The sequence below is a fragment of the Betta splendens genome, chromosome 13 (genome assembly GCF_900634795.4).
Source record: "Betta splendens chromosome 13, fBetSpl5.4, whole genome shotgun sequence".
NCBI classification, from domain to species: Eukaryota; Metazoa; Chordata; class Actinopteri; order Anabantiformes; family Osphronemidae; genus Betta; species Betta splendens.
The window spans coordinates 6,204,869-6,223,974 of record NC_040893.2 but is presented as its reverse complement, the minus strand read 5'-3'; the positions used below and the strand labels follow the sequence as shown (position 1 = coordinate 6,223,974).

The window sequence follows — 19,106 nt, the reverse complement described above, 5'->3', positions numbered from 1 at the left end:
CTGTAGGTCTGTGATTACATTTATAATAGTTATGCAATAATAACATATTTTGAGTGTTTTAAAATATTTAAAGTTAAGCTCAATTGCAACTTTAAAAATTAGATTCCCTGAATTGAATTGTTGTAAGGAGTAATTATTGAGCTAACAAAAGTAAAAGTAAAGAAGATTTTTGTAGAACATTTCCAGTTGCCATATTACATCACATGTTTGTGGTCTGCATTAACAAAGTGAGACTGTTAGTGTCCAATCCAGATGTGTTCTGTCACAAATAGGAGGCGAGAAGGAGGCTACACACTTATATAATGAGCCCAGTCGCCCCTCTGTCTCTCTCAGTCTTTCTTTGCCTGTAAATGTGTCACACTATGACTCGAATTTCTTCCCTTCTCTGGCTTTGCCATGTCTGTGTTTTTAACATTTCTGTAGCCAAAGTGTGCACACTACAAAACAGTTTCCATCCAGGCTTCATGGCTGAGGGAGACTTTGTAATTGGGGGGATCTTTCCCCTTCATTATAACCAGGAGATGCCAGACCTGAACTGCACCTACAAACCTCCACCGGTGAAGTGCAATGGGTGAGTATAACAGATGCCTAAGAGAAATCACTGTGATTTTATACTGTTTTGTATTGTAATGATGGCACATTTCTTAATAAATACTGTACCTGTACATAAGATAACTGCTACATATACTGTACAGTATAGAAGCAATGATGTATATCTATATTTACCACTTCAAACTTTAGGGTTTAGAGTTTATTATGCTGACCTCCTATAAATAAATGCGTGTGTGTTTGCTGACCTGATCCAGATTTGATCCCAGGGCATTCCGCTGGGCTCAGACAATGAGACTAGCTGTGGAGGAGATCAACCACAGTTCAGAGCTACTAACCAATTACACCTTAGGGTACAAAATCCTAGATTCGTGCGCATATCCACTGACCGGCCAGAGGGCTGCTCTGGCTGTGTTAAATGGGATGAGTGAGGATGATTCTCCAATGTGCAGTAATGCTTCTCCGCTGCTTGCCGTGATTGGGGAATCTGGATCTGCACAGTCTATTGTGGTCTCAAGAATTCTACAGCCATTTAGAATCCCAATGGTAAAAGCCATTTTGTTCATCGTTCCCATAAATTATTTCCATTCATTTTTATACTCATTATATCTCTTATTTTTCTTCTTTTAATGCAGATCAGCTACTTTTCATCATGTGCATGTTTTAGTGACAGAAAAAAATATCCCACCTTTTTCAGAGTAATTCCTAACGATGACTATCAGGTACTGGCGAAACACTGTCAAAGTATAATTTTGTTTTATAGCATCTGCTCATATAATTCTTCAAAAAACAACACTTAACCATTTTCTAAGACCAGTCCTGTTCCGTTGGACCCAGGTGAAGGCCATTGCTCAGCTGCTGGTTAGATTCAACTGGACTTGGGTGGGGCTGGTGCGAGGGGATCACGAGTATGGCCGCTTTGCTGTGCAAGGGTTGCTGAAAGAGTTACAGGGAACCAAAGTGTGTGTGGCCTACCAGGAAATGATCCCTCTACTCTACAATCGCCGCAGGGGACTGGAGATCATGGAGGTACTATAAATAGTAAACTTTAAAAAGCTGATGATTGTTTAGTGTCTATCTGCTGGAAAATATAGTAAACAGATGCAGCAACTGTGGGTTTCTACCTTTTAACCTTTACTTTCTGATCTTTTTTTAATAAAGGTGATGCGTAGCTCTTCAGCAAAAGTGGTGGTCGTCTTTTCAGCTGAGGGAGAGATGACTCCATTTTTGAAAGACTACATGACTCAGAATATTACTGGAATTCAGTGGGTGGCCAGTGAGGCCTGGGTCACAGCATCTGTATTCTCAGGGAGCGAGTATTATCCCCACCTGGGTGGCACCATTGGCTTTGGCATCAAAAAAGGTTACATCACCAGACTGGGTGACTACCTGCAGACAGTGAACCCTGCCATGTATCCTGACAACCCTCTTGTTCAAGAGCTGTGGGAGGCTCTGTATGGGTGCAATGCAATTCCCTCCTCTCCCTCTCGTTTACCTCTCTGTTCCGGGCACGAATTGCAGTTGCCACAGCATTCAGCCTACATGAATATATCCAGCCCCCGGGTGGCTTATAATGTCTATAAGGCAGTCTATGCAATAGCTCATTCCCTCCACAACCTTCTTTTGTGTCAACCAGGCAGTGGCCCCTTCGAAAACAACTCATGTGCCCAAAATAACAACATCTATCCCTGGCAGGTACTGGATTATGTGATATCCTTACAGTTATGTCTAAGACAAAAACAACATTCCACATGACATTATCTTGTAATTTTTTAAGCTGCAGTACTACATCCAGGAAGTCACTTTTAACATTGCCGGGGAGGAGGTGAACTTTGACCTGAAAGGTGACTCTGTACCTTATTATGATGTCATAAACTGGCAGAGGGGGACAGCTGGTAACATTGAGTTTGTCACGGTGGGGCTGTATGATGGGACCAAGCCTACTGGAGAGGAGCTGATGATCCAGGAGGACAGGATAATGTGGGCTAGGCATCAGAGTGAGGCAAGCTGCTCACACTGTGTTTTTACCTTCATCAGATGCCAACTGTTGAAGTTCTGTAGGTTAAGGTGGAGGTAAGTCAGACAGGCAGGACAAGTTGGATCTTACAGTTACTTTGCATGTACACAATAAAGAAATTTGAAGTACAACCATCATTGATTAAGGTCAGTAATGTAATAATTTAATAATTATTTGATAATAATTTTAATTTTCAAAAACACCCATTTACATACTCAGGGAATGTCTGATTGTTGTTCTTGAAACCCAATCTGTGAATGAAAGGCAGAAGCAACCATGCAGCAAAGACCAACACAGACAGTGTAGCAAGCAGACAACGACAGTTTATAGAAGATGCAGTTATTGCATCTAATAAAAACGTTTGCTTTTTTTCATTTAAACACTTTCACAACTGATTTATAAAAAATTCAGCTGCAATGCTCCTTGTCATGGTTTGAAACAACTATGGTATGTTAATAGACCTGATAAGAATGTGTTAAGAACAGAAGTGGTGATAGTGACAGTAAGTTACAACTTCATCTACATGCATTCTGGCTGTCTTACTGAACCAGCCTGGCACCTATAACCACACTGTCTGGTGCCCATGACTGGACAAAATACACAACTGAATTCCAGCTTACCCAGCATAAGCAAAGGAAAAGCAGAGTAAATCAAGAATACAACAGAGTTTTACTTGATTAGAGAACTTTTTGTTCCATGAGAATCATGGTTCCAGTGCTTCACACTCTCTTGTTGTTGGTTACAAGGTGCCAGTGTCTGTGTGCGGTGCCAGCTGCCCTCCGGGGTCCAGGAAGGCTGTTCGTCGTGGGGAGCCTGTATGCTGCTTTGACTGTGTACCATGTGACAGCGGCAAAGTTAGCAATCAGACAAGTAAGCTGAGAACCACAACAATTGCAATAGACTTGTTTTGCACCAGATGTCTCTGTTTTAATTAATCTTTCCTTTAGACTCAATAGAGTGCACATTCTGTCCTGATGAATTCTGGTCAAACAAAGACAGAACAGCCTGCATCTCCAAGGAGGTAGAGTTCCTGGCCTATGATTCCTTAGGTATAACCCTTACAGTGATTTCTGTGGTGGGCGCCTCCCTTACCATAGCTGTCTGTGGGATCTTCTTCTATCACAGAAACACGGCCATTGTCCGTGTAAACAATTCTGAACTCAGCTTCTTCATCCTGTTTGCGTTGGTGCTATGTTTTCTCTGCTCGCTGGTGTTCATTGGGGAGCCAACAGCTTGGTCCTGCATGCTACGCCACACAATTTTCAGCATCACGTTCTCACTGTGCATCTCGTGCATCCTAGGGAAGACGCTAGTGGTCCTGGCCGCTTTCACTGCCACCAGGCCAGGGGACAACGTCATGAAGTGGTTGGGCCCCAGGCAGCAGAGGGCTATTATTTTCAGCTGCACTCTGATGCAGGTCATCATCTGTGCTGCCTGGCTCATTGGCGCTCCTCCTCAACCATTTCGAAATACACAATATGAACACTCAAAGATCATCATAGAGTGTAGTGTGGGTTCGACCCTTGCATTCTGGTGCGTCCTGGGTTATATTGGTTTACAGGCTTGTCTGTGCTTTGTACTAGCTTTTCTGGCCCGGAATTTGCCTGGCAACTTTAATGAGGCCAAGTTCATCACATTTAGTATGCTGATATTCTGTGCTGTGTGGCTGGCATTCATCCCTGCATATATCAGCTCCCCTGGAAAATATGCTAATGCTGTGGAGTCATTTGCTATTCTGGCTTCCAGCTTTGGATTGTTGTTCTGTCTGTTTGCTTCAAAGTGTTACATTATTTTACTTAAGCCAGAAAAGAATACAAAACAACACCTTATGGGAAAGGAAAAGAAGTAAAGTAGTAGTACTAGAAGTAAGAAGTAATTCTATAGGTTTACATTAAAAATATCTTATTTTATATCTATTCAGTAATTAATGTCACTATAAGTAGCGATTTAGGACAGTTGTATGTACAGTATAATACGTATTTGTACATACTGTATAGTGCATTGTGCAATTAAATAAATAGGAAAATAATAAAGGAAAATAAAATAAAAAATATTTACATTTTTCACCATGAACCCACTACAAATGTGTACCTCATGTCTGTAATACAGTTACTGTGGTAAGCAGCATTACTTAGTATATCCCCAACAAAACTGACGAGCTCAACACGCTCACAAGACATCAGCACGAATATAGAGACATGCGTTATGTTGTTCATGGAGACGTGGCTGACCCCTCATAACCCTGACTCAACAGACAGACAACAGACAGAACAGTGGAAAGAGGAAAGGAGGAGGCCTGGCTGTGTTTGTTAATGTGCGCTGATAGACACTGTGCTGTTAAGGAGGAGCTGTGCTGCAGAGACAACTTTTAGCAATTAGCATGCGGCCATACTATCTGCAGCAGGAAGGTGCTGTGTTTTCCTTACAACAAGCTGTGGATTACCCCTGGTATTAATACTCTGCTGAAGGAGAAGAAGAGAGCCTTCAGATAAGGGAACAAAGTGGAGCTGAGGACTGTACAAAAGGAGCTGAGGAGAGAAATCAGAGAAGGGGAAAGCCAGCTACAGGAGGAAGATGGAGGAGCAGCTGCAGCAACAGAACATAAGTGGGTGGAGCCTAAAGTCTGTTTCAGGCTTTAAAGAACCCCACACTTAGACATAGGGGAACCGACAGTGGGCAAAGGACCTAAATTTGCATTTCTGTATGTTTGATCATTTACTTGCTGAACCCCCTACCCTGCCGCATTCTCTCTTCAGACACAAAGCTCCATGAAACCCCCCCACCCCCTGCTCCTTACTGTCCTTCACAACGCTAAGGTGAGACTTGAGCTAAGGAGGATAAAAACGAGGAAGGCAGCTGGGCCAGATGACATCAGCTCCAGGCTCCGTAAGTTCTGTGCAGATGAACTGAGTGGGGTTATGGAGCATGTCTTCAATCTGAGCCTCAAGTTGAGGGTGGTACCACAGCTGTGGAAGACTTCCTGTGTGGTACCAATAGCTAAGACAACGCACCTGTAAAAGAGTTTAATGTTACAGTAATTTCACTTGTTTTCAGCTTGAGGGAGCTCTCTCTCTCCCTTGGGGGGTGGGGTTCTGTTGGGGAGTGGAAGGAGACCACAAGTGGTGGACCCAGGAAGGGCAGCTGATAATCAGTCTACACAGAGAGAGAAAGTAGCAATGGTAGCGGCTCCAGTGTGCGAATGACCAGACTGTTTCCAGTCCAGGAAGTTTGGTTTTGAGCTTGTTGCTGTATGTGCAGAGGACCGTCAGTTGTGTTGCACATGCGTATGGGGATTGTGGGGAAAGTTTTTTTACGAGGAAGCTGCATGGAGATGATTATTTTATGCTAGTCGGAAATAAACGGTCCCCTGCAAACAGACAACATCCTCCCAATCGTTATTCTACAACTAAAACACAACGCAGAGTCAACAAAAGAAAAGGATTGCTAAATTAACTAGTTAGACACCAAGTCCAGTTAAGTTAGTTACACACCCTAAACACCTCAACAGCTTCAGGCCAGTGGCTCTGACATCACACTCGATAAAGACACTGGAGAGACTGGTTCTGCATCAACTGCGCCCCATGGTGAGCTTAGCAATGAATCCGCTGTAGTTTGCCTACCAGTCTGGCATCGGAGTAGTATCTAGTAGTATAGTAGTATCTATCTATCTTGATAATGATATTTTTACAGTATATGTCGTAGCTTCATAGGTCCAGCCTTTTTAAAGGCTATTTGTTGTGCAATAAAGTGCAATAGGTCTCTCAATATTTTCCAGTCATGCCTTTTTTAATATTCTTTTCAGGTTTCATAAAAATTATGTAACATTTTGGCACAAAAATACACAATAACAGTCCAAAGCTGGAAGCTAACATAGCAAAAATTTCCACAGCCACTGTGAACTTCCCAGGAGAGCTGACATGAGCTGGGATGAAGGATATCCATACACTGCAGAAGATCAACATGCTGAAGGTAATTAGCTTTGCTTCATTGAAAGCGTCAGGAAGTTTCCGGCCAATGAAAGCCAGGAGAAGGCAGGTGAAGGCCAGTATGCCAATGTAACCCAGGACCAGGTAGAATCCAGGAGGCCACGACTCTTGACATTCCAAAACAATCTTGTGTAAAGATTAAAAAAGTAGATTTATTATAATTAGCTTAGAGTTTTTGCTTATACTGTATTTTGATCATAGTAATAATGTGTGTTTCACCACTGTGGTAAACGTCAAAAGATGTTTTTCTTACTTTTCCAGTTACAGCTTGGTAGGTTGGGTTCCTAAATAGGAAGGGAGGTGAACCTAACAGCCAACCAGCACAAAGACAAACCTAAGCCCAAAAGAAGAGGGATGGTTCTTTACTAAACACACAAATAAATAAATTAACAAATAAAATGGTCACAAGTTAATACCAGCCTGAGGAGCTGTGGTGCAGAGGATTAGGGCTCTCTGTTGAGATGGTCCAAAGAGTCTCAGAGCCCTGGAACCAGACACATTGATCCGGAAAGCCAGGAGAACTACAACAGTTTTAACGAGGAGGCAGGACAGACAAAGCACAAAACTAAGGCCAAAAGCTGCCTGGCGCGGCCTGCATGTCCACACAGATGGCTTGCCGATGAACAGCAGAGGGCACAAGAAGCAAAGTTTGAGTGACAGGAGAAGCAAGAAGCTGATTTCTAAGTTGTTGGCCCTGACAATAGGCGTAGAGTGGAAATGGTAAAAGACAGCTGTGATAACGGCCGTCAGGGTGACCCCCAGCAGAGACAGGACCACCAAGACAATGCCCATGATGTCAGAAAAACGCAGGAAGTCTTCAACCCCAGCAACACACATCATCCTGTCTCTGTCTGACCAGTGGTACTCAGGACATTTTGTACACTCAGTGGAACCTTTGGGGGGAGCACACGCATTGAGACGCCTATCCATCATCTGATTTAAGCAAAATATGCACTATACAGTATATGAAGAAATAAATCTGGCACTACTCACCGGTCTGGTTGCTGATCTCTCCGTCAGCACAGGGCACACAGTCAAAGCAGCACCGAGGCTCTCTGGGTCGTCTGGCCTGCCTGCTGCCAGGGGGGCATGGAGCACTGCACACAGAAACAGGCACCTACAGAAGGGCCAAACAATGCGTATGGAAACATAAATGTTTCCTTTGAACTATTTAGTATTTCAAGGGAGCATTAGAGACTTATGTAGCATTTAATGTCATTTTGGACAACAGACAACCTACCTGTGACCGTCCCACTGTCCATACAATGGCGCTAAGCTCCATTTTTAGCTGCTGCTGTGATGAAGCAGAGGCATCATAGCTTCCCACTTTGATGAATCTAAAGAGAGCAAACAATGTTTTAAAACAATAAAACAAGCTTCAAAAGTTTACATTCAAGCACATGCTTGGTTTTCTTATAATAATCCACCTCATGTGACCCTCGCTGTCCTTCTGCCAGTTGATTATCTCATAAAGAGGCACTGGCTCACCATTTGAATCAAAATACACCTTCTCATCAAACTGGTTGGTGTAATTAACTGCCTTCAAGTGATCCAGCAACTGTAAGAGACAACACAATGACAAACCGAAAGTGAAATATTCCGCTATTCTGTAGATACCTAATTTCCAGTTCAATTTCCAGCGTGAGCTTACCTGCCTAGAAGCAAACGGTTTATGTTTTTCACACACACTTGTATTGCTTCCATCAGAATCACAGTTCAGCAAAGTATGCAGAGCATGAGCAATAGCATACACAGCTTTGTACACATTATAGGATACTCTGACCTTGGCTACATCAGTGTAACTGCTATCAGTCGATGTCAGGTCCTCTAAACCTGTGCATATAGGTTTTTCTGCAGCATCTTTTTCATTAGGTGTGTATTGGAATGTAGAACTATTTTGTGAGCCAACCTTTAATTTCACTATCTCATTTAAAGTATCCGAATTCTTATCTTGGGATGTAGTGACTTCTCTGAACTCAAGCCTACAGCCAAATAGATCTTCCCAAAACATGTTGACAAACTCCATTTCAGGTGCAGGAGAAGGGCGAACATTAAAAAGGAACTCTTTCAAGCCAGGGATTCTGACTCCAGGAAAGGAGAAGCCCAGTGTGCCTTCCAGCAGGGTGTGGAAGCGAGGGGAAGTGAGCAAACTAGCAGTAACCCAGGCTTCACTAGCTACCCACTGGATATGTGACACGTTTCTCTGAGCAAGCTGGAAAAACACGCACAAGGAATATTAGTGGTTTTCGCCTGATATTCATAATTATTAGAAACTTCATTAATTTGGACAGTGTTTACCTCTAAGAGCAGATCCAGCAGTTGTCCCTCTGTAGCGAAGACAACTACAACCTGTGCAGTTGAAGTCTGGAACCGTTCTGCCATTTCTTGTATTTCAGCTGCATTGGGTGATTTGGGGATGATCACCTGAAAGGCTACACAGCCTCCATGCTGTCTAAACTGACTGGAGAATTCCTGAATACCATATTGACTGTAGTCATCCTGAAATGCATAGATCAAAGTTGATGCTGGTGTATTAAATGATTATTGGTGTAAAAAAAATCTCCTTCTCACCGTGGTTCCTACTGTGCCCACCCATAGCCACCCTAAGAAGGTGACCAGCTGCACAAGACCTTTAACCTGAAAGAGATCACTTGGCACTGTCCGCAGGAATGATCTATAGGTGTGCTTGTCAGTAAGACAGGTACAGGTGGCAAAATAACTAACCTGCAAGAAATGAATTTAAGTATTGATGTCTGTTATTACAAAAGCCAGTTGATAGAGGGAAACACAGTCGGTGCAGCTAATAAGTCCTGTGCACGATCCTGCCTTTTCCTTTATTTCTTACCAGTGGGAGTGAGAAAGGGCCAAGAATTTGAGCCACGGCTCTGGTGGGAGAGGAGGAAGCCAGGCCGATCAGAGCATGCACATGAGCACCAGCGAGACAGGAGGACCCTGTTGTGTTGTTTCCTACCCTATAACTTTTCTCATCCTCACTCATCCCATTCTTAGTGTGAGTGATTAAAGAGAGCAGAGCTTGCAGGCTGGTGTGGATTTGATCACAGCTGTCCACTAACCGGTAGCCAAGTTTAACACCTGGTAACAGACTTGTGTTACGGTTAATTTCCTCAATTGCGAATGCCATAGTCATCATCCAACGAAAGGCTCTGTGGTCAAATCTGCATTGTGTATAAAGAATGATAAGGCACAAACATAAACACAGCACAGGACAAATAAGAATGTAGAAGAAATACAGAATGAAAGGGGATATAAAATTTGCAAATGAAAAAAGTACCACACACTTACCCATAGCAAGGCATGATTTGAGGTTTGCTAGAGTAGCTGTGCTGTGGCCTAGGGGCCAGATTATGTATCGGGAAAAACCCTCCTATCACAACATCCCCTTCAGCCTCTAGGCTCAAAGACACGCTGTCATCCAGTTTTACACACAGGGGTGGAGATAACACACTCGACTCAAAGCCACTGTCTCCCTGAGTCCCCAAACCACGCTTTGTTAAGGTCTGTTGTTCCCTCTTTGAACCTTCACCCAAACTTACTTCCTTCTCTCCGTTCACAACATAAAGAACATTGAAAAACACGGTAAAAAGACTGTATAAAACCCATGTGAGTAGCCACAGAGAAGCCCCTGAAGCAGATTCCATAATGACCCCATAAAGATTGTGTGATCTAGAGATAATGGGTCTCCAACAACTGAAAGCCTGATATAGTCGACTATATAAACCTTCTGGAAGCCATTTCATAGAATGTGTCAGTCATCGTCAGAGCAACCAATCACAACAGAAAGCGACTGCACAGAAAGGAACAATGACAAGACACGTGTTTGCAAGTTTTACCTACTTGGTGTTGGTGTATCCAATGACCCCTACAGGGAATAAGCCATAGAAGATGTAATGATGGATGGTGTTGTAGACGCCATCTTGTAGTTACACAATTACATGTTATACAATTGTGAATGTGCTGAACATTGTCTTTACACTGAAATTGTCTCAGACAATTAAACAAAACAAACAAAATAACACTGTTAATATATTGAGTCTATTGTGCAAGAAAAAATTAAGATTTCCCTTCATGATCCTAGTTTGATGTTTGGAGGATCCGCTATCTGCTACCTTTGTAATTTGTGTTTCGTTTTGATACTTACCTCCAGCCTCCATCTACCTCCGACCACATGGCAGATGCCTGGAACCACATGCTGCCATCTTGGCTCCACACACCATTATCCATCAGCTTCACGTCTTCCCCTTAAGGATCTCCACGTGGCAACACTATTTGTGTTTTTTATCATGTGACTAAAACATTTTCTGATTTTACTAAGCTAGGGAGTTGCAGACACATGCCTGCTTTTATTTGTATTGCTCTTGTCCTCTTCCACTTTTTTAATTTGTTCTGTTCCCTCTTGTGAAATACGATCTCAATGACATGCACAGAGCTGGGAATGTGATCCTAGATGGGCTGGTGTTTTTCCTGAGATTTCTTTTAGCCCAGTAACTCAAAGTGCCAATGGTTAGTTTTACAGAAATAAAAAAGGTTATTCTAATGATTTTAGATACTTCTCAATTTATAATGGTGTTAACTGACATTGTGTGTTAGCTTTGACTTCCTAGGGTTCATGGATAGCTTAGACCATGGCTATTCCCATTCGAAAGATCAACAGAAACCCACATGTGGTGCCTAATATCACTTTGGGATATGCTGTTTATGACAGATAAACAATGCTACACAAAATTATGGTTTTATGTTGTATAGTATAGTATGTTTTATAGTATAGTATAGTAAATATTACTAAATACCTTTTAGAATTAAATAGGGCCAAAACCACAAAGTGATCTTGGTTTACATTTTCACAGGTGGTGAGACTGAACGTGACAAGCCACCAGTGGATCAATCAGTTTTTGAAGTTTTTGGACATATTTCAGTGTAGATTTTCCCCAGCTCTTAAAAATGTCGAGATACAATTGTTGAATGTGTGCGACCTCAAGCGAGAGCACAATATCATAAGGCTGTATATGCTTCAGCACATGCTCTTGATGACATGCTGCAATGTGCGAAAGGGAACGGGCCCTTCAGTGGACCCAGGCCTTCTAGCTTAGAGAACTTAGAGCCATGGCAGGTGTGAAATGACTAAACTTTTAAATATAGGTTATTTCTTTTTTTCTATTTATAATAAACTTTTATAAAAGATGAATCTGACATGGAGAAAAAACAGTATCCTACTTTTTTCATCAGAGGCTGTATCAAATATTAATACAAGTCTTAAGTTGATATGATCCATGATTAAATGCAATAGTCATTGCTGGCTATAAATGACAAATATAGAAAACAAAGCTAACCCTGTTATAGATTGTATCTGAGTTTAATCCCTCCAGTCTCCCAGGAGCCAATTCATGTTGCACTTTAGATTGCATTGTATCAATTTTTATTTCAACTTGCACCAGTTCAATTCAATTTAATTCAATTTTATTTATATAGTACCAAATCACAACAAGGTTATCCCAAGACACTTTACAAGGTAAGGTCCTACATACGCCCTGCGATGGGCTGGCGACCTTTCCAGGGTGTACCCCGCCTCTCGCCCATAGCCAGCTGGGATAGGCTCCAGCACCCCTGCAACCCTGCATATGGGATTAAGCGGTATGGAAAATGGATGGATGGAGATCCCATTTACAGCAAGCCTTTAATTACAATTTGACAGCAACAGTAGAGCGTAAAAATCCCCTCTCTAAAGACGAAGAAATCTCCAGCATAACCAGGCTGGATGTGGGCAGCCATCTGCCTTGACCGGTTGGGGTGAGGAGATATAGAGGGAAAAAAGCACAGTAACAAAAAACAAGCAACAACAGAGCACAGGCAGGATGGTTGGATCCGCAGCTGCCCATCACAGACACAAAGCTCAGAGTCCGATGATACCTGTAGGTATCATTGTTTAGTTAAGTTTTATAGGTTAGTTAAGTTTTTATAAGTTAGACAAAGATACTCTTTTCACTTGATCAAAGCCATCACACACTTGGGGTTGACCATTCCTTATCCTGTTACTCATTGATCCATTAATTTCTAAGTTGAGTATCTGTGATTGTGTTCACATATGTTCATTAATTGCCATTAATATTATCTATCCATACAATGCTTTCAACACACACACACACCCTCATTCACCAACACTTACAACGTTCTCTGCTCATCCATTGTTGATCATCTCATGCTGATTGTTTGCTCAGCTTTTTTTGAGTATTTTCATATTTTTTTATTTCTATAACCAGTAGTATTAGATTACTAAAACGTTAAAAGGAATCTGGTTTTGTGTGCAATGTTCCTCAGATTTAAGCCGAGACCACTTAGCTGTGACAAGAATTCACAACATTAGAGACTGATTTGGTTTTATCGCAAGGAAGTTGTTATTGTTGTTCATAACTAGTAACTCATTAAATTGACATCTGGCGTTGACTAGATTGATACAAGCGTGGTTTCAGATTTAAAACAAACCTGGTGCCCCAATTTCGAGGAATATTGATGTTTCTGCATTAATATCAAACTATTAATTTGAATCCGCTACAACAGACTCATAGATCATCCTCATTGAGCTGCAGACGTTAAAGGACCTGAGCCTCCTCAGGAAGTACGTCCTGCTCTGAGCCTTCTTGTTCACAGCTGAGAAGTTCTTTTCCAGTCCAATTTATTGTCCAAGTATACTCCCAGGTATTTGTACTCGGTCACCACCTCCACCTACAATAGCAGAGTCATCAGAGAACTTCTGGAGATGACAGGACTCTGAGTTGTACCTGAAGTCAGAGGTGTACAGGGGGATGAGGAAGGTAGACAAGACTGTCCACCTTTGTTGGATGACGCTTGTTTAGCTCCTTTCTCACCTGATCCGCTGAAATTGTGTGTGAGGTGGGGGTGGATGATGTGAAGGGGGACCTATCGTGGGCAGCGATGGGCCCACTCAAACTCTCTCGAACAACATGATCAGAGAGGCTGCACCTTAAAAAGGAACTGAGTTTAGTACAATACAGTATGTGCACTACTCCCACCCACGCTCTTCTCCACCAAGGCCGTTGAGGGCAAGGTCCCATTTGCTGCTCACTGGTGTGCTGATGGCATCTGAAAAAAGATGAGTTTCGCTGACTCTTTTTACCAGATATAAGACTTTTTTCCAGAAATGCAAATCGACCTGTTTGTCTGAAATGTATTAACAACAGACCCTGGGTTCCCTGTCTTCAAATACAAGCCTTCCTTTTGTTTTAGACCCACTTCCACCTGCTCAGCACATCAATGTGGTTTCACTTCACATGGCTCATTGTTGTGTGGTCAACCATCCTTTCTCTGTCATATGAAGTTAAACTATCAGCACAGATAGCCCGTGTTTCAAGTGAAACCTACTATCCAGAGCAGACATTTTGTCTGCTCCCTTAAAGACCATTCAGCCTTATTGTGTCTGAACTGATCTTCTTGCTAGTATAATTGCTTGTCTGATAAATTGCACTCTGATTTTGACTGTTTTATCTTATACTTTTAGAAAAAAACTAACTTTAGGGTCTGATTATTATGAAACAGTATTTGTAAATTAAGTCTATCTTCAAAATTCCTAATACACATGGAATAAAGCAAGACTGTTTTGATATAGTGGTGGTTTTTATGATAAGAAACAAACAGTTTTCACTCTCTCCTTTGCCGATGTATGATGACGAGCAACAGTAAGGGGTGAAATCCATTGTATCAGAAGTTATATAAACCGGCACACTGGTGAACACATGCACACACCTGAAGGATGGCAGTCACGACTCTCTTTATTGGCGTGAGTTTAGCTCTGGGTTTGTTTAAGATGAACACGGCTCTCAGCGATAATGATGCAGGAGATGTCGTACAACACAGAGCTGACTACATAAAGTTAAGAGCTTATGCTAAAATCTGTCCTGATGTTTCATCTGTGGAATGCAAGCTGCAGGATTCCCCTCGTCTGCCTGCGTTCTCAATGGATGGTGATTATATTATTGGAGGGGCTTTCTCCATTCACTACAACATGCTGCCAGTAAAGCACAACTACACCACCAAGCCTGAGCCACTAAGTTGCACGGGGAGGTCGGTAAAGACTAAAACAATTATTAATAACTAAAATATTTGTGTGGATATATAGATGTTAATTGGCTGTATATTTCCAACAACAAAGTGTGGTTATTTTTGAGTTTACATTCAGTGTCTGAAAACATCATATAGCTACATGTAAAATTTTTCGCATCACTTTCAATAGTTTGTGGCAACATAGTCAAATGTGCAGTGAGCTGTAACAGACAATTATGTGTTACTCTTGTGGCTCTTTTTCACGTTAACACAATGGTTGCAGTGCAGCAAATCAGTTAGTAATAATGTATTTTTTAATGTGTCCGTGTTCAGAATTGAACCTCGTGAGCTACGCTTCTCACGTGCAATGATCTTTGCCATTCAGGAGATTAACAATAGTACAAAGCTGCTTCCAGGCATCAGGCTCGGTTATCAAATTCACGACTCCTGTGCCTCAATTCCCATGGCTGTAAAAGTGGCCTTCCAGCTTTCAAGTGGCCTAGATTCAGTGTTTTACACTAGTGACAACTGCTCCCAGTCGGGTATGGTGATGGCTGTTGTTGGTGAGTCTGCATCTGGGCAGTCCATTGCCATGTCACGCATCATTGGGTCATTTAATGTTCCTCAAGTAAATAACTACTTTTTTACTTCCTTAAAATTACCCCTTGTGTTAATTTGAATACTGTGTCAATAATTAAGTTTTTATTTTCATTTAAATTAGGTGAGCCACTTCGCTACTTGTGCGTGTTTGTCAAATAAGCATCAATATCCCAGTTTTCTCAGAACAATCCCCAGCGATCAGTTCCAGGCTGATGCACTGGCCAAGCTGGTGAAGCAGTTTGGCTGGACTTGGATCGGTGCTGTCCGATCAGACTCAGACTATGGGAACAATGGCATGGCATCTTTCCTGAATGCAGCACAAAAAGAGGGGATCTGTGTGGAATACTCTGAATCTTTTTATCGTTATCATCCACTTACCAGAATCAAAAGAGTGGCCAATGTCATCCGCAGGCGAGTGAAAAACATAAAAAAAAATTTTGGTATTCTAATGATTAATTAATTGGTATTTTTGTAGTGTTTATTGCATATAAAATTGAAGTTATTTTAGCACTTCAGCCAAATATTGTCTTTTAAAATAATGCTAAAGGTGTATAAACGTGCTTACTTTTTAAATTTGTTTGATAATTTAAATATATTTTTATTTTATGAGCGCTAACTTCTGTCCAGGTCAACAGCTGTGGTCGTTGTGGCATTTGTATCCTTTGCAGACATGAAGGTTCTGCTGGAAGAAATGTCTCTTGGCCCTTCTCCACCTCGCCAGTGGATAGGCAGTGAGTCGTGGGTAACTCACCCTGACATGCTAAAGTTCACCTTTTGTTCTGGAGCTGTTGGGTTTGGTATCCCAAGATCTACCATCCCAGGTCTCAGAGGCTTCTTGCTAGATCTCTCTCCCTCTAAAGTGACAGCCTCCCCAATTTTAACAGAGTTTTGGGAAGATGCTTTCAACTGTAGACTGGAAAAAAGTGAGATATTTGTGGTCATGTTTTTCTTTTAATTTTGCTCATATTCATTGGTACATGTTTGATATATTGTAATTTAACAGTGGTTAAATATTTTACTAAAGTGGAGTTGTTCTAAATTAGGTCTATGTAAAATAACTATTCTATAATGTCATTTGGTGGTGGTGGTGGTGGTGGTAACAAAATATGTTAAACATTACTTTATTAATTTAACTTTTAGGTTCTTCCATGGACAAGAGTGCATGTAATGGGAGTGAAGACATACACACTCTCCAGAGCCCGTACACTGACACATCTCAGCTTCGTATCACTAACATGGTGTACAAGGCTGCTTATGCAATAGCTCATGCCATTCATGATGCTGTGTGTCAGGAGATTGATTCTAAAACTCAGTGTGACAAACTCACCAGAATAGAGTCCAAACAGGTTAGGGTTAGGTAATTTTTGTAATTTTTTGTAATAAACCTGTAAAATCAACAGCTTCTTTTGCATTATTTTTTCTTCCTCCCCATCTATCAGATTCTAACTGAGCTGAAGAAAGTCAACTTCTCCCAAAATGGTTATAATGTGTCGTTTGATGCCAATGGGGATCCTGTGGCCATGTATGAGCTGGTTAACTGGCAGAAAGGTAAGAGTGGCAGCCTTGAGATGGTGACAGTAGGATACTATGACGCTTCACGGCCAAAGGGCCAAGAGTTCCACATCTACCAGAACCTCACCTGGATGGAGGACAGGACAGAGGTAAGATGGCATACGTTACCATGGAAACAGTTGTGTAGCAAAGTGTCATGTGTGTGTTGATCATGTTTGTGTAGGTGCCTGTCTCAGTGTGCACTGACAGCTGTCCTCCAGGAACTCATAAAGTGCTGCAGAAGGGAAAACCCATCTGTTGTTTTGACTGTGTCCCATGTCCTGAAGGAGAGATTAGCAACACCACAGGTGAAATTTTACATGCATAACTACTTGTTGCATTACTACATGTTATGAATATTATATGAATCTTAAAAGTTCTCTTAACCTTCATTTCAGATTCACGCAATTGTCTTGTTTGCCCAAAGGAGTTCTGGCCTAATGCAGAGAGAGACACTTGTTTACCGAAGCCTGTGGAGTTTCTCTCTTACAACGAGTTTCTAGGAATCATCTTGGCTACATTCTCCGTTGGTGGAGCTTGTCTTGCTGTTATAACAGCAACTGTATTCTTCCGTCACAGAACCTCCGCCATAGTCAGAGCCAACAACTCTGAGCTGAGCTTCCTGCTGCTCTTTTCCTTGACTCTGTGCTTCCTATGCTCATTAACTTTCATTGGCGCCCCCTCAGAGTGGTCCTGCATGCTGAGACACACAGTGTTTGGCATTACCTTTGTCCTCTGCATCTCTTGTGTTCTGGGGAAAACTCTAGTTGTGTTAATGGCCTTCAAAGCGACACTACCAGGCCGCAATGCCATGAAGTGGTTTGGTCCTCCACAGCAAAAAATGACTGTGGTGTCTTTCACATTCATCCAAGTTTTAATCTGCACAGTGTGGTTAATTCTTAATCCTCCTTTTCCCATCAAAAACCTCTCAACGTACAAAGACAGAATCATCCTGGAGTGTGCATTGGGTTCAGCAATTGGGTTCTGGGCTGTGCTGAGCTACATAGGCCTGCTTGCTGTATTTTGCTTTGTTTTGGCTGTCCTAGCCCGAAAACTACCTGATAATTTCAATGAAGCCAAGTTCATCACCTTCAGCATGCTGATATTTTGTGCAGTCTGGATCACCTTCATTCCAGCTTATGTCACCTCTCCTGGGAAATTTACTGTGGCTGTGGAGATATTTGCTATTCTGGCCTCTAGTTTTGGATTAATACTGTGCATATTTGCTCCAAAGTGTTTTATTATAGTGTTTAAACCAGAAAAAAACACCAAGAAACATTTGATGACCAGACGTAATTTCTAGACCTTTTGGTAAGACGACATCATACATTTTAGGGGTCATGCTGTGTGGATGTATCAGAATCTAAATGCTTTAGTAATTAATTAGCATTTTTAAGATGATAATCCTTAACAGCAGATTATTTTTTTATTCTTGGTTTAATTGTAAAATTGCCTTCTTTTTTTACTGATATACTGTAAAGTCAATTTGTGCACCTCTGCAATAAGTTTGATTGGTCTCATGGTGATGTACAAGCAGATAGGTGGAGATCTAAACACATCTGTATAATAATTGTATAAATATTACTAAGCTGCAGCAGCTGTACTGTGGTGGCAGAATAAAGTATAAGGTTGCAAGACAGTCAGTAGTCTATAGTGACCGTGCGGCTACTGTAGCCCATAAGTAGATTAGCAGTGTGATTGTCCAAGAATAAAATGCTTGGTAAGGCTGTGTTTGTGTGCAAGGTCCTCTGTCTTCAAGAGATATTACCATAATTCACTATTTAATATTTTTTTTAGATCCTATACAGTATTATTTCACCGTCATTATAAATACTGGCTACTGTATCAGAAGCGCTAAGTGCAACATCAAAAGACCATGGATACCCTTTGGTTGACACTACCAGAATCCTAATCCATCTATCAGTAACCAGGTCCAAAGACTGTTTCTATATTTCTTACTAGGACTCTCTCCTCAGGCTCTACCAAAGCACCAAGATTTGATTCGTAAAACTTGGAAGGCAGACTTTTAGGTGGACCCAAAGTGCTGAACAAGTATAAACATTTATTATGCAGTGTAAACAATGATCAATATATGTTTCACTAAATAAATGTGAAACCTCTTGGAACATTTTACTGTAGCTTACATTAGAGGCAGGTTTAGAATTCATAAGCCAACTCATTACTGTTTTGTATTATATTGTAGAGTTGGGTCAAGGATTCAACTTTGCCTGGATCAGGGAACAAACAATTGATTATGTAAAATTTATATCCAATTGTTATTTTACAAAAAGGGTAATGAAACATTAAACCTTAGTGAAGTGATTTAGTAC

General features: G+C 41.5%; 3 protein-coding genes across 3 annotated transcripts; 2 read left to right on the top strand and 1 right to left on the bottom strand.

Moving 5' to 3' along the window:
• Positions 1-308: 308 nt before the first annotated feature.
• LOC114868605 (extracellular calcium-sensing receptor-like) lies at positions 309-4,770 on the top strand. Its single transcript, XM_029172349.3, has 8 exons — positions 309-571; positions 807-1,095; positions 1,185-1,271; positions 1,387-1,578; positions 1,711-2,244; positions 2,327-2,551; positions 3,313-3,436; positions 3,514-4,770. Exons 1-8 carry the CDS (start codon positions 351-353, stop codon positions 4,413-4,415), a joined length of 2,574 nt encoding a protein of 857 aa, XP_029028182.2. The 5' UTR covers positions 309-350; the 3' UTR covers positions 4,416-4,770.
• Positions 4,771-6,327: 1,557 nt separating this feature from the next.
• On the bottom strand, positions 6,328-9,755 carry LOC114868606 (extracellular calcium-sensing receptor). Its single transcript, XM_055514241.1, has 9 exons — positions 9,398-9,755; positions 8,851-9,051; positions 8,204-8,764; positions 7,980-8,110; positions 7,793-7,889; positions 7,546-7,669; positions 6,973-7,445; positions 6,806-6,886; positions 6,328-6,678 (listed from the first exon to the last, which is right to left on the bottom strand). Exons 1-9 carry the CDS (start codon positions 9,701-9,703, stop codon positions 6,328-6,330), a joined length of 2,325 nt encoding a protein of 774 aa, XP_055370216.1. The 5' UTR covers positions 9,704-9,755.
• A 4,769-nt stretch (positions 9,756-14,524) lies between these two features.
• On the top strand, positions 14,525-18,561 carry LOC114868607 (extracellular calcium-sensing receptor-like). The gene is made up of 8 exons (XM_029172351.3): positions 14,525-14,646; positions 14,959-15,253; positions 15,347-15,636; positions 15,853-16,148; positions 16,366-16,571; positions 16,665-16,886; positions 16,961-17,084; positions 17,175-18,561. The coding sequence occupies exons 1-8, from the start codon at positions 14,540-14,542 to the stop codon at positions 18,077-18,079; spliced, it is 2,445 nt and encodes an 814-aa protein (XP_029028184.1). The 5' UTR covers positions 14,525-14,539; the 3' UTR covers positions 18,080-18,561.
• The last annotated feature ends 545 nt before the right edge of the window (positions 18,562-19,106 follow it).

Coding starts and splice junctions, on each gene's coding strand:
- LOC114868607 (XM_029172351.3), top strand. CDS start 14,540: ATGGATGGTGATTATATTATTGGAGGGGCTTTCTCCATTCACTACAAC. Junction 14,647..14,958: donor CCACTAAGTTGCACGGGGAG/GTCGGTAAAGAC, acceptor GTCCGTGTTCAG/AATTGAACCTCGTGAGCTAC. Junction 16,149..16,365: donor CAACTGTAGACTGGAAAAAA/GTGAGATATTTG, acceptor TTTAACTTTTAG/GTTCTTCCATGGACAAGAGT.
- LOC114868606 (XM_055514241.1), bottom strand. CDS start 9,703: ATGATGACTATGGCATTCGCAATTGAGGAAATTAACCGTAACACAAGT. Junction 8,765..8,850: donor TGCTGGATCTGCTCTTAGAG/GTAAACACTGTC, acceptor GTGTTTTTCCAG/CTTGCTCAGAGAAACGTGTC. Junction 7,890..7,979: donor GACAGCGAGGGTCACATGAG/GTGGATTATTAT, acceptor TGCTCTCTTTAG/ATTCATCAAAGTGGGAAGCT.
- LOC114868605 (XM_029172349.3), top strand. CDS start 351: ATGTGTCACACTATGACTCGAATTTCTTCCCTTCTCTGGCTTTGCCAT. Junction 2,552..3,312: donor GGGCTAGGCATCAGAGTGAG/GCAAGCTGCTCA, acceptor GTTGGTTACAAG/GTGCCAGTGTCTGTGTGCGG. Junction 3,437..3,513: donor CAAAGTTAGCAATCAGACAA/GTAAGCTGAGAA, acceptor TCTTTCCTTTAG/ACTCAATAGAGTGCACATTC.